This window comes from Gambusia affinis, linkage group LG17 (genome assembly GCF_019740435.1).
Source record: "Gambusia affinis linkage group LG17, SWU_Gaff_1.0, whole genome shotgun sequence".
Classification (NCBI taxonomy): domain Eukaryota; kingdom Metazoa; phylum Chordata; class Actinopteri; order Cyprinodontiformes; family Poeciliidae; genus Gambusia; species Gambusia affinis.
Genome location: NC_057884.1, coordinates 1,597,976 through 1,612,272, shown reverse-complemented (window position 1 = coordinate 1,612,272; position 14,297 = coordinate 1,597,976). Strand labels below are relative to the sequence as shown.

The 14,297-nt window shown below is 37.4% G+C and overlaps 1 protein-coding gene across 4 annotated transcripts in view; it reads left to right on the top strand.

The window, feature by feature from the left end:
* slc12a2 (solute carrier family 12 member 2) overlaps positions 1-14,297 on the top strand; it is a 71,457-nt gene that overhangs the window by 43,957 nt on the left and 13,203 nt on the right. Inside the window, exons 16-23 of one of the 4 annotated variants that reach the window (XM_044096595.1) lie at positions 1,160-1,271; positions 3,059-3,199; positions 4,587-4,693; positions 5,677-5,756; positions 7,324-7,467; positions 10,415-10,462; positions 11,068-11,190; positions 12,312-12,423. In XM_044096595.1, coding sequence (XP_043952530.1) covers positions 1,160-1,271; positions 3,059-3,199; positions 4,587-4,693; positions 5,677-5,756; positions 7,324-7,467; positions 10,415-10,462; positions 11,068-11,190; positions 12,312-12,423 — 867 coding nt within the window. Of the gene's footprint in view, positions 1-1,159; positions 1,272-3,055; positions 3,200-4,586; positions 4,694-5,676; positions 5,757-7,323; positions 7,468-10,414; positions 10,463-11,067; positions 11,191-12,311; positions 12,424-14,297 lie in introns of all 4 variants that reach the window. The other 3 variants (XM_044096594.1, XM_044096597.1, XM_044096596.1) reach the window with 3 other exon arrangements.

Here is a 14,297-nt window from a genome sequence, read left to right as displayed (position 1 = left end):
ATCCTTTGCCAGAGTTTGTCAGTACCCCTAGTTGATAAACTACTTATATTTTTATACAATTCAAACTAACAAACTTGCCAAGTTCATCTTCTGAAAAAATCAGTTTTGTGACATGACTGCAATTAGCCACTTAAAGAGCCATTGCAGAGTAAAGAATTTTCTAGTCAACCCCTAATTCAGTTTGTAGATATTTTTACCATAATTCCTTATCTTCACTAAGTGCTTCCATTTGGCTGTCAATTTGATGTTGATGCTAATAAATTTTACAATTGAGGAGCAAGTACAGAATCAATTAAAGTATTTTGTGTTCAAAGCAAACACACACTAAAAACCTTTTAAGTGTAGACAAGACTCTGGTTTCTGTGGATGTATTCAGCAGCAGCGTTGTATAATTTGGGTCTTTCTGACAATTTTGCTGAATTTTTTCTTTCCTACATCATTAGGGTAGGTTAAGGGTTGTTACTATACCTACATTTTACTGCTATGATTGTCAGCCTCAGACTTGGCCCATCTTCATTTGTTAGATTGTTAGCCACATTAGCCTCAAATGCCTTAACCTTATCAACTGACTTTTGTGTGGAAATGACGTTGCAGTGCTTCTCAGATTAATTGGCAGAAGAAATAGTTCCTTTGTGGCAAACAAACTACTGAACCTTCTGCTTTTCTAGCAGTACTAGAAAGGTTAATGCACACGCTTGTCTTACTTATACCAGTAAAGATCTAATATACTGTTAGTCCTGAAAGTTTGGGTGCACACAGCACAGTAACAGGGTGGTTTTTGTGGACTTTTTGGTAACCATGTGGCACTGGCTGTTCCCATGGTAGCACAAGCAGGGATTTAAAGGCACCTCATGGTGCTTTTAGAATGACTTGCATGTTCCTCTGAGCTGCTTGTCTCCCTTCTTTGCTTCTAATAAATCCCTTTGCTTAAAGTATGTTCTTTGAAGTGCGCTACTCTGCCCCTAATTTGTGTTAAGATTATCCCTTTGTGAAGGGTTACAAAGAAGTCAGCAGATTTGAAAACTTCTAGTCTCATAAATGTCAGCACAAAAGATGACATCTTTTCTGCAGCACACCAAAATTAAAAATGCTTATTAACATTCCAAATCTATATACACTGTTGGCATTTTAGCATGGTTTGTTCTGTTTTCCTTTGAAGACCGCAATGCTTGGTGATGACAGGCTATCCCAACTCTCGTCCTGCTCTCCTGGATCTTGTTCACACCTTTACAAAGAACGTCGGCCTTATGATCTGTGGCCATGTTCGCATGGTGAGTTCTATTTTTTTTTTCTTTTTTCATTTTTATAAGGATGAGCTGGGGAAAATTATTGACGATTGAAAACTGTATAGTTCAATAAAAGCTTGTGAACATGCTTAATGTTTTGGACATATAATGGAAAGAGCTAATTGTCAACAATCACATCTATTAATGACCGAGCAGCTCCCAGTCCTGTTCTGTCGTTCGACTCCTTCCACCAACACTCTGTCACCTTGAACTCTGGCCACAAAATGGCAGCTTTTATTTTCACAGTAGTGTTAAGTGATTGAGGCTGTTTAAAGATTGTTAGTGACTCTTGATCTGTGGCCACACTCTGCTGCTGGTTGTGGTATCCTTACTCCAAGTTTTCTACTTAATCAAAGTTTCCTGCTGTTATGAATCAAGCTGACAGCTGACACATGGAAAGTTTTAAGGTGAAATAATGTAGCATCCTTTCAAAGAGCCTCAGAGAGAGCTGGGTTCTACTCTTTTCACTTTATTGGGTTTTTTTTTTTTCATTTTCCAGTTTGTTTTTATATAATCTTTAAAACTGTTTCTAAGATAGTTTGGATCAATTCAAAGCATGGCTCATGGAAGTTCAGCTCTGCTGTCCACTTACCTCCATGTGTGACATAAATCTCACCAGTATACCGAAGAGTCAGCCAGGAGTCTTTGTGGATGTTCTCATGTTACCCAGATTTATGTGAGCATGCAATCAGAGGGTGGCGCCAAAAACAGATTGAAAAAAATTAGGGGCCAATCCAAAGGAGAAGAAGATTAAGTACAACGCTCCCTCTAAAACCTTTGCCAACCAAATTTTTGTCCTTGCTTCGTCCATGTTATTCTACCTTTCAACCGTATGGACAAAGTTTATTCTCTTAGAAGTGAAAGACATTTGTTCTCACCATGGGTTGAAAAAGGAACTGGTGGTCCATGTTCTCTTTGACCTTTGATGTGAAAGAATCCAGACAATTCTGATGCTTTCTGAAAGTCTGTTTTAACCTATGACTTGACCTTTAGACGGTTGCTTTAAACTTCCAACAGAAATATTGAATTTTTTTTTTTGTCATTTGCTTTAAACACTATATAATAAGATCTGCTGTAAACCTGTTGCCACTGGAGATGCACTATCTACAGTGGAGTTTGGACATGTTTTAGTTTTTCATATTTCAGCAGTTTTGATTCAAGTGACAGAATTATTTCTGATCTCTCTGATCTCTGATCTAATTGATCAGGTGTGATGCTGCAGCAGGGAAACAGTTAGAACATACAGGACAATGAGACCTGTGCAGTAAAAACATCAGTTATCCATAATTGCAAAGATGTTGTTGTGTTTGCATGCTTAGCAAATCCCCTGCTGGACATAAATGTTTCGCAACTCAAAAGCCTTGTTGAGCGGATGAATGCAGCCTCTGTGCAGTTCTCACTGGCAGCAGCCCTCTACTTGTGGCCTCTTGTTTGCTCTCCTGCTTGGTTCTGTTGGTTCCATTAGGTATGAAAAGGAACTTGGCTCAAGTTAAATGGCATAAACATTCCCAGCTAATAGCATTACACTTTCCTGGCTGAAGAGCTGGATTGTTCATTAAAAAAAAAGTCTAAATTAAGGCTGATTTATAAAATCATAGTTTTATACTGTTTATGTTATATGTCACATTACTTTGCAACATCCCATTAATTTTTCCATGAGCCATAACTTTGAGCCAGTGGGTAGATTAGCTCAGTATTTAATAAGCACAAGATTTCTACATAGAGTTATTTATCAGCAGTGATGAATGGATAGGTCTGTTGTTTTCCAGCAGGGGTATAGAAAGCCAAACTTCAAAGATCTCGCAGCAGATCAGTCCCGGTACCAGCGCTGGCTAATGAGGAATGAGACCAAGGCCTTCTACACACCAGTGTTTGCTGAGGACTTGAGACAGGGTTCCCAGTACCTGCTCCAGGTGAGAAACTAGTTCAGTTTTCCCTAGCCTCTATTTGTCTGTGTGCAGCATTTCATGTATTATTCAATGTTCTTGCATTACCTTGAAACATTACCTTAAACTGTATTGGTTCTTTAGCCATTCCAACAAAAATGCTGGTATTTTTATGTACGTATTTCCTAGGATGATAAATAAAGTAAATAAATAAATAAATAAAGCCTTGACATAATTAAGGAGTTAGCTGAGGTGAGTGTCAAGAACGTCACTGAATGCATTTGGATCATTTTTTCCCCCAAGAAAAAACAGCCAAATAATTATATCTAAAAAATGAAGTACACTTATATCCTCAAAGAGGAAGCTAACAGCTAGCACGCAGTGCTAACAGAAGCAGAATACTATTGAACACATGGCCAGGACGTCATTATCAACACACTGAATTTATGTCTAAAATAAATGCTCTTGAATTAGCCTTATTAGCAGCTTACCACTTTGCTGTATTCCTCATTTCCATAGAGATAAGGAACCGACCCTCAATCAGATAAAGTCTTTCAGAAAATCTCTCTTGATACTGGCGCAGGTTGCTGAAGTACTCGTGTTTAAACAGATTTTTCCCACTGTGAGAACATTCCTGAGAAAATTAAAATTTGACCAGACATTTCGAAAAGGCTCTGATGACGGGGGCGATGTAAGGAGTTATGTGTGTTAATTCGAGCTGTGTTCGAACATTTTGACTCGTCTGTTTGCAACTTTAGCATAACTAAATTTGGACTACAAAATTGCTGCAAGGAAAAATATTAAATTGGTGGATTCACAATTGGATTTGCTGAAAGTCATGACCTTGTTTGGCAGTTCTACAGCAAATGCGGTGACATCATAGACAAGAAAAATGTTATAGGCAAAAGAGAAAAATGAGCAGACTGAAAAATATAACCCCAAAAAATATAAAGATGTCTACAGAGCACCAGGAGAGAATAAGTTTAATCTTTTTATTTATTTTTTATTTATATGCATCCAAAGTACACAAAAAATGTATTTAAGGGACAAAAAAGTGGATTTTATATGATATGTCCCCTTTAAGTCTAATTGCTATATCCCAGCAATTTTGTAGGTCATCTTTAATGGTGAGTCATCAATAGTACTAAACCTTCGATCTCAAGTGCTAAAGCTAAAATGACTAATCCATGTATTAATTAGGTTAATAATTAGGTTGCCTCCAAAATAAGTATGTAACTGAACACTGTTTTCATTCAATAAAAGCATTTCCAAACTTATTGCTCAAAAACAAATGTTTATGCTTTGAAATGGCAGTCTATGCTAATGCAACCAGTCATAGTGCTTACTGTGGTTCTGTCTAAAGCTACATAAATGTGAGGGTGATGTTCAGCGATTTTAACTTTTGTTCATTCAGGCTGCGGGACTAGGTCGTCTCCGGCCAAATACACTGGTTCTTGGCTTCAAGAATGACTGGAGAGATGGTGACATGATGAATGTGGAGACTTACATTAATATGATCCAGTAAGTAGGAGCACCTAAAGCAACACTTACATTACAGGTCGATTTTGAACTGAGCCTCTGTTTTATTTTTTTTTTTAATCAAGACTCAATTTTATAAATTTTTTTTCTGACTATAAATAATCAAGACACATGACACTTGATAGTATTGAGCCCATCCTTAACATCAAAAACTATTCAGATCTCGCCAGATCTCCCGTTCCTCAGAGCTGGAGCGTCAATCTCACTCAAACGACATGGCTCTTTCTTTCCCTTTCTCTGGCCATGTTAGGAGAAATCCTTAACATCAAAAAGGATTTTGATGTTCTATTTTACAACACCAATCAAAATTTTTGTCAAATTTGCAAACTTCAGCTTTTGTAAAGCTTTGACCTGGCAACTCCCATTTGACTTTAGCAGCTATTATATCAGAAGATTGTCAAAATAGAGAGCAGCTATGGTTAAACATGGTTAATATTAAAACAAATAGAAAACAAAGTGGGACTGAAGGTGCAGGAAGAACAATGCAGCCCTTGTAATAATGCAATAGGTAGCAATTCTTTCTCATGACTGAAGCCTGAGATTGTGTGTGAAAGACTTGGACTAAGAGTTTATGAATGGTGGGGATTTAAAATCTAGACGGTCTAGACTAGACCTGACAGTTAGAAATAGTCCTGGCCTGCATCAGTGGAGCTAATTAATACATACAGTTATGCACTCTCAGATTAAGATTTTGTTTTAAATTTTTATTTTATTTTATGTAGCTGTGGAGGCAAACATGCTACAGAGATCATGCGACAGTGTTGTGTTTAAATCAGTTGAGCTCCAAATGCTTTGCTTTAAGGTTTTTTTGTTTTTTTTTTCTTTTTCTTTTTTGTTTTTTTTTTGGTTCTACTGGCCTTTATTTCTGGCTTGACAGCACCAAGCCAGTGATGGCTTGGTGTAGTCAATGACCTTCTTTTCTGTCACCATGTGTTATTTTTTTGTTATTTTTTTGTCCTCCTCAGTGATGCCTTTGACTTCCAGTATGGTGCTGTTATTCTGCGGCTGCAGGAGGGGCTAGATGTGTCTCATATCCAAGGACAAGGTATCAGACCCCTGCCAGTAGAGCCTCTTTTTAAAAAACTGACTCCCCATATGGCCATTATACAAGGCATTCAAAATTAGACACAAAATAATCAAATCCCACCCATCACAATGTTTTTAAAATTCTTTAGTTTTGTCAATATTGCCAACACATCACTAAAACTAAATAAATTAGCTTATATGTGGTGTTATATATATATATTTCAATCTAAAAGTGCCAATGAAGTACATCTATAACACTATATTTAACATCAGAATGTGGATTAGAAGCTCACATTAGCTCTGAACTACTCAGAACAGAAAGTTGCTAAGTAATGCTAATAGAAAAGCACATTAAATTGGCACCAAGAACTGAATTAGCACCATTGAAATATTAGAACATGTGCTAATAGAAAAATAAGTGCAATTACATAGAAAAATTACAATACACATTGATAATAATAGTTATAATACCGGTAATAATCATACAAAATCTAACAATACAATTCTATTTTTATTCAATTTGATCAGTTACTAGGGCTTTTAGCCAATTTTCAATGAATTTACTGAGCTAACTGCTGAGTGTGTGCGATCACTCACCGATGCTCCGATGACACACGACTCTACACTGGGATTTTTCTGAGCTTCAGCATCTCACTGTGGAAGCTTTATGAGATTTAATAAAAACAGATTTACTATTTTGAATTGTATATTTGGCAGAACTATTTTAACATTGTTTTTCCTTACCGATTTCCAAGATTCTTCATCAAATTTGACAAGATCTTCCATGCTAGTAGCAGAAGCAACCATCAGCTCTGAGCTCTCAAGGGTTTCTGAGCAAAATCTCAGCAGCTGTTAAAGGGGCGGGACAGTCAACCATATTAGCTGATGTAAAATCAGACTGTGCCAGCTATTGGTTGTTTAATCTGACCCTAAAAGCAATCACTAAAGGCATATTTAACAGTTTTTAAAGATTTTTAGCACTTTTTATCTATATTTATAAACTTATTTTAACTTTATTACTGTTTTACTCTTATTATAGAATAAGACAGGAAATCTATTTATACTTTTTAATCTCGTTGTAGAAGAAGATATTATATCAACATCTAGTCATTTTTTACTTTTGTTTTTAACACTGGGTTACACTTTGCTACATGTTCTGGCTGGAAGCATGCAGCTAACCCCTTACTGGAGCTTGCACTTAGTGACCTTTTCAAAAATAATCTGGGAAAATCCATTCTGACTTTAGGCAGATGTTTAGCTGAACTTGGGAATGCTGTGGAATTGGCAACAATTTGATAGATTTCTGGTGTTGTTGTTGTTATTATCATTATTATTATTATTACTACCAGTGGACCATGAAAGCATCACAGCAGCAAAAAATACTGGCATAAACAATAATTCAATTGCATATTTTTTAAACTTTAACAATTGTTGAGATGACATTTTGTGAATTAGGTGAACTGAATAAACTGAACCGAATTTGAAAAGTTGCAAATTATTTAGTTCTCCATGTGGTACTTATTCTAATTTAAGTATTTTGTTTCGGCTCCTGCCTAATCTGTTCTCTAAATTGCTGTTTTTGCCAGATGAGTTGTTGTCCTCCCAGGAGAAGTCTTCAGGAGTGAAGGACGTCATTGTGTCCATTGACACAAGCAAAGACTCGGATTGTGATTCATCCAAGCCGTCTTCAAAGACCACCAGCCTGCAGAACAGTCCAGCTGTACAGAAAGGTCAGTCAGCTCATTTCCTGCAGCTCACACAGGAAGCTGCTGTAGATGAAACACAGACATGGCAGATGGGAAATACTACAAAGCAAATTATTACACCCCTAGTTCTTTAGTGTGTTATATATGTTTGTAGTAAAGCTTTTCATTTAGTTAATCAGTTCAACCTTATTGCGAGAAAGCTCTGCTAATCTCTAACACCCTTTGCATACACTAAAGCTCTGCCCAGACAGGAAATGACCTAGAGACCTAGAACCCCTGGCTGGCTGACTGTGTTTACTTCACAGATGTTTTTGGCAACACTGTGTGTTTGTCTGTACATGTGTGGGAGAGATAGCAACAGTGTAATGTAAAAGTGTCATCTGTAGAGCTGAAATAGTCACACAACTGTTCCCATAGTGTTGCACACAGTACAACAATGCTTTTGCGTTTGTTAAGGCTAGAGAGGAAAGTTCAGGATCTTAATATTACTAATTTTTTCAGTACTGTTACCATATGATAAATTGAAAAACCTTTGTCTTTCCATTTTCAAAGCACAAACAATTTGCAGTACCTTGAGAAAGTGTTGTTGAATGTTTCATCTGTAATTCTTATCTTGTCATTCAAATGTATATTTTTGACAAATGATTTAAATGTTGTTCCAATGAGACGATGTTATTGGTCCAAGCATTCAGAAGGCACGAGGTGGGGTCCATTACAGGGCAGTACTAACATGCACACCCACATACAAACAGAACACATGGACTTTACATTAACTTCCATTCATTACAGCCTAACCCTAAGCCTAATTATCATATACCTAAACCTAACCCAAAAACAGCATTTTCCCTCATGGGGACCACAATTTGTCTCCACAGCCTCACAATGTAGACAGGCATGAATATGAAAACATGGTACACAGACATGCACGAATAGGCCGCTTTAAGGGACTAGTTATCCTAATCTGCACGCTTTTGGATTTTGGGAGAGAATCTAAAGTACTTGGTGTGAACTGAACAGGGAGAACATATAAACTCAACACAGAAAGGCCCTTCTCAGCAATGAGGCAATCTTGCCAACAAGTGTGCCACTGTTCTGTCATAAAGCCAAGCATGACTTGTTTCACTTACTTGCCTGAAACCAAAACGATATAAAAACAAGCCCCTTGTACTACGCTGCGTTTTGCTTCCTACAGAGGGTGTGCACTCTTGGTTGTTGAGAAATGATTGCTTCCTCTAGGTGTAGACTCTGAGGGTTTAAATTTAACCCAATTGCTAACCTACCTGTGGCTTATGTAGTGGAATGAAGTTTACTGGAAATTGCCTGCAATGAAGAGAGAAGAGCTGAAAGAGGCAGCTGATGATATTAATTCAATTTTTGAACGTGAATGGCTTCGTTCTCTTCCTCCATTGCAAAGCTACAGGGACACTACAATTCTAAAATGGCACAGAAAATTGAAGTCAATGGGAGAAAGCCCAGACTGTGAAGTAAGCGGAATTGTGTAAGAAGGCACTGACCAGGTTAGATGTCCAGATGAAAAGTATTTTAAATATTTTTGAGTAGGGTCATTAAAGGAATAAAACCATCCAGCGTAGGTGAGCCAGTTTGTCTTGAATATATTCTGATAGATTACTATGAAAACCCAAACAGATTATTATTACAGATACTTATTACCTAAAATGGAGTATCTTTCAACAAATAATAATGTACTTTATTGATCCTATTGGGATCAATAAAGTCTGTTGCTCCTGAAGTTGAGAAGGTAAAGCTACATTTGTCTTTTCTTATTGCCTATGTTGGATATTCTCCTTTCAGAATGTAAATGGCTTGTGCTTGTAGAATGCTTTATCAAGCCTAGAGGACTCCGAAGCGCTTCACTTCACAGTCATTTAGTCATTCACACACTGATAATAACCACAGTGGCTCTGGGTCAGTCTGACAGAGGCAAAGCTACCGTGCAACTCCATGCAAGTATGTTGCATGGAGCCCAAGACAGAGTAGGAACTGAACTGGCAACCCACAACTAATGAAAACTCTGAAGTCAGTATCTCAGAAAATTTGAATATTGTAAAAAGGTTCATTATTAAAGTACCCTGGTGCCACACACTAATCAGCTAATTAGTTCAAAACACGTGAAAATGCTTTTAAATTGTCTCTCAGCTTAGTTCTGTAGGCTACAACATATCTAAAAGTCCTTTTTTTTGTATTGGTCTTAAGTAATATTCTAATTTTCTGAGATACTGAATTTGGGGTTTTATTAATTGTGAGTTAATCATCAACATTAAAAGAAAAAACATTTGAAATATATCGGTCTGTGTGTAACAAATGAATATAATATACAAATTTCACCTTTTTAATGAAATTACTGATTTAAATAAATTTTTCATGATATTAAAAATTTTTTGACCAGCACTTCTATTATGAAGGAGCTGTCTCAGTGATCATACAAAAAAGAGTAAAATGAAGATTAAAACCATTTATTGGCTAATCCTCTTAGAACTGTAGCCTTGCCTCTTGCTGAGTCATCATGTGAACATACTGTTCACCTCAATCCAAGGGCAGTCTTAATGAAATAGAAGTGTGGAGAATTAGAACTAATTCATGTCTATTTAAAACACTCACATGTCCATAGCTGTTGCTTACAAAAGGCAGTGGAGTTTGATTTAACGAGGCAGTTCTGGCTCAGAGTTCCTGCTTCAGCTTTTATTGTTCATGACAGGCACGAGAAATTTTCCAGAAGCCATGGAGAACAGTTGAGCTTTGTTCTGTTTCCTAGGTTTTCTGTTCACTTCATGGTTACGGCATTGTAACTTACTGGCAAACAATTGACTTGTGGATGTTTTTCTTTTCTTTTTTAATTAACAAACATCTTCCTGAGCACAGCAAAACATCATTGGTACTTGGAGGGTTCATCAAATCAGCATTTCACATTAAGTATGTTCTCTTTTTTGTTCTTTTGTTTCATACTTCCCAGATGATGATGAAGATGGCAAAGCTACAACTCAACCTCTGTTGAAAAAAGGCAGGAGACCCCTTTCATTTTGTTGCCTTCAACTTCTTCTCCCTGAGATTTTCTGCTGTGTACTGGCTTTCTTCTTCCATTTTTCTGCTTCATCCTCTCTCATCTGCCCCGCACCCTGCTGTCTCTGTCTTCAGTCTCTGCTTGTTCTGTGCTTCTGCCTGCTAGCTACTTGGCTTGGGGAACAGTCATTTCTCCTGATCAGTCTCAAACTTCTTCTGGTTTCCACTCAGTCTCTGATGTCCTGCTGCATCACATGACTTTTATCTCACTTCAGATCCTCAGTAGTCATCATCTCTCTGTGACATTTCAGTTCCTCCAAAGTATCTGAAGCTTCTTCCTTCCTTAGAGGTGACGGTTCTTTTCCAGGATCCTAATTCTGCGTCAGAAACATCTCAGCTGCTGTCTGTTGGCTCCTCAGTGTTAACAGTGTTTCTTCTCTGCTTCAATGTGACTTCATTTTGATTCATTATAGTTCCACACTAAGGCTAATGTTCTCAACATAAGCAGATGGATATGAAAAGTTTTAAACATCTGAGTTTTTCTGACCCTTAATTGTCACTTTGCTGTTACTGATTGGATGTGCTGTGTGTGTGTCTGCCTTACAGAAAAGAAGAGTCCAACCGTTCCTTTAAATGTGTCTGACCAGAAGTTGCTGGAGGCCAGTCAGCAGTTCCAGCAGAAACAGGGGAAGGGCACAGTGGATGTCTGGTGGCTGTTTGATGATGGAGGTGAGACAACACAGGACTTCTTGTCCAGCAAAGGAAGTCAGCCAGAGATCAGTGAACTATAGCCACAAATCAAAAGAACCTTGTCCCATTAAAGCAGCGGTGCCCAAAATTGGTCTTCGAGGGCCGGCATCCTGCATGTTTTAGTTCTCTCCCTGGTTTAACACACCTCGATTAAATGATGGCTCATTAGAAGGCCTAAGAAGAACATTGACATGCTGAAAAGCTTGTTACTACCCCCAGGGAGAGAAATAAAACATGCAAGATCCCGGCCCTAGAGGACAGACTTTGGGCACCAGTACATTAAAGTTTCTCTGTTCCCTTCTGGAGCTGTTCCAGTGCTTAATTTTTATTTTAGTTATCTGAAGACAAACTTTGTGTACTTAAAAATTTTTAAATAAGAACATGGGCTTGGTCACTCCCTACTTGCACTAAACCAAACATTGATGGTTGACATCCAGAAGAAAAACATATGTTCATTAAAAATTAAATTTATAAAATCACATTTGCATTGTAAGTTTATTGAAACAAATCTTAAATGTAGGAAACTTTCCTGAGCTATTCCAGTAGATTCAGTAATTGCTGTGTTCATTAATGGAGCTGACAGAAACTGTATGCTAACCAGACTCCAGATGAGTGTAAAAACATGATGAGCCTGTGGCACATGTCATCCTCATCATTTGTCACTACTACAGTCCATTAACATCCTACGAGGCAGTGTGGATGAAATTATTCTTACTTCAGATATGGATGTAGACAGGATTCATATCTCTTTCTATTCCGGTTCACCCAATTTTAAATCCCCTTTTTTAAATATCATTTACGAGTCGGACTCATCGCTTTTGAGCGGTAAGGAAGATTTTGGTATGCAAAATAAAAATACAAGAAGTGTGAAATAAATGCTATTGCATATTTATTATATTAATTTTACAGTGCAGATTTACAGGTAAGGTTTATTGGAAAATTATAAATCAGAAAAATAGTATGTAAACTCTAAATGTACATTTATAAGTACATTCTTAATGAGTTTGTGCTGTGCTTTTGAAAAAAATGCACAGATTTGATATTAGGTTTTGTTGTTTTCAGGTTTGTATAAGCTGATCGGTTTGCTTTCCTTGGATCAGGTCTGACCTTGTTGATCCCATACTTGCTAACCAACAAGAAGAGGTGGAAGGACTGCAAGATCCGTGTTTTCATTGGAGGGAAAATCAACAGGATTGATCATGACCGCAGAGCGTAAGCCCTGACAACTTTTCCTACCCTTTACTCCAGCTTTTCTGACTGACTTTATAAAAGCAGTTGAGATGCAGTGAATTTAACTGAAAGTATGAAGTTCTTTTTTCCCAGCAGTTCTGCTCTCAGTGATTACGAGCACACTTTTGAGGTCTATGAGTTTAACACCTGTCACTGTTAAAAATAGTGACAGGTTCGTTCCACAAATGATATGAAAAAAAATAGCTTTTTTTCACATCGTTTACATAAAAACATCTGGACACCTGCTTCTGGGGTAATTAATAATGACGTGAAAATACAACTGAAGTTTTTTTTTTTAAAGTAATTTTCTTCAACAAGTTAATAAAAAGGGATACTATAACTCTAAATGGAGTTGTTGGCATGGATCTCTTGTTCTATCTACAGCTCCCATAGGAGCAGGAGCAAGTTACCTGTAGGTTTGAAGAATGGATGCCATTTCTTACTAATGTTGGCAGTGTATCTTTGATCAGACATCCTCTCAGATCTGGAGAAACGTCTCTACATGCTTCTCTACATGGTTGCAACTCTTATATGGTTTTCAGAAAGTTACTTGGGCTGCAAATGTTTCATGCTACTAAAAGGAGCTGCTTGGTGTAAAAACGCTCTTTCTTGTTAGCTTAAGAGGAAGAAAATACATCACATAATGTCAAAACTTTTGGAAAGTAGTCTTCATTGTTAAAAATAGCATTTTGGCCTGTAATCAAGAAGGTGAACCGTCAAAGCTGCTGTGTTTGAAAGAGTGCAACACATCCTGGGAACATCCTGTCTTTTCTGGGATTGGCCTTCTTCTGGGTTACTTCATTACAGCTGTCACTTTTTCACTATAAAATCATATTTCCTTATTTATATTAAGAATCAGAATCAGAGGTCACTGTCTTGTCGGTGACTGGCAGAGGGCTCCAATATGTCTAGTTTAATCATTAAGACTTTAACACAAATCTGAGTTCAAGATGAAGATATTTTTATTGCAAGGCTGCTAACTTCCATGATCCCATACTTAATGGTGTCTGAAACCTTAGAGGGAAAAGAGAAAAAAGACCACAGGAAAAGTAGGAAGTTGGATATGTTTTTAGACAGGAAGTTGGATATGTTTTTAGACGGGAAGTTGGATATGTTTTTTAGACAGATGTTCCAGAGAACATACAGTAAATACTTGGAGACAGTCAGGGTTGCAGAGCAATTCCTGCAGACTCTAATGCCTTAACACAGTATTCCTGTTTCTGCTGAAATTAGGTATTTTGGATAATTTTAAGTTTTCCAGCTGGGTCCCATCTTATGGTTATAAAAACTCTTTATTACTCTGTATTGATATGATCCCTGTGACAGACTGGCGACCTGTCCAGGGTGAACCCCGCCTCTGGCCCCCGGAACGTAGCTGGAGATAAACACCAGCAATCCTCCCGACCCCATTAGGGACAAGGGTGAACAGAAAATGGATGGATGGATGGATAGATGATATGATCCATGCACTCTCTGTTTAGTCTGTAAACAAGCAGCTGGATTTCCAAGGAAACTTATTTAAGAACGAGACCGAGGAATGCTAATCTCGATGGTAGAAGCCGACAACACAAGTTGTAAACCTGTAAGAACAGATTTCCACTTTGTTCCCACCAGGAATTTATAATATAAAGATAAGTGTTAGATTCCACAAAGCTAGTAAAAATAAACTGTCCATTGACTAGATTTGCTAAACTTTGGTGCCATTATATTTTTTTTAATAAATGGATGACCCTTACTACGGTGTTGTACAATACTGGGTGCACTTTGTTCTTCTCAGTTTTAAACAAAGAGGATTTCAGACAGGCTCTTTGAACAAACACAAAGCACTTCACTGTTTCTCCTCCATTCACTCCATC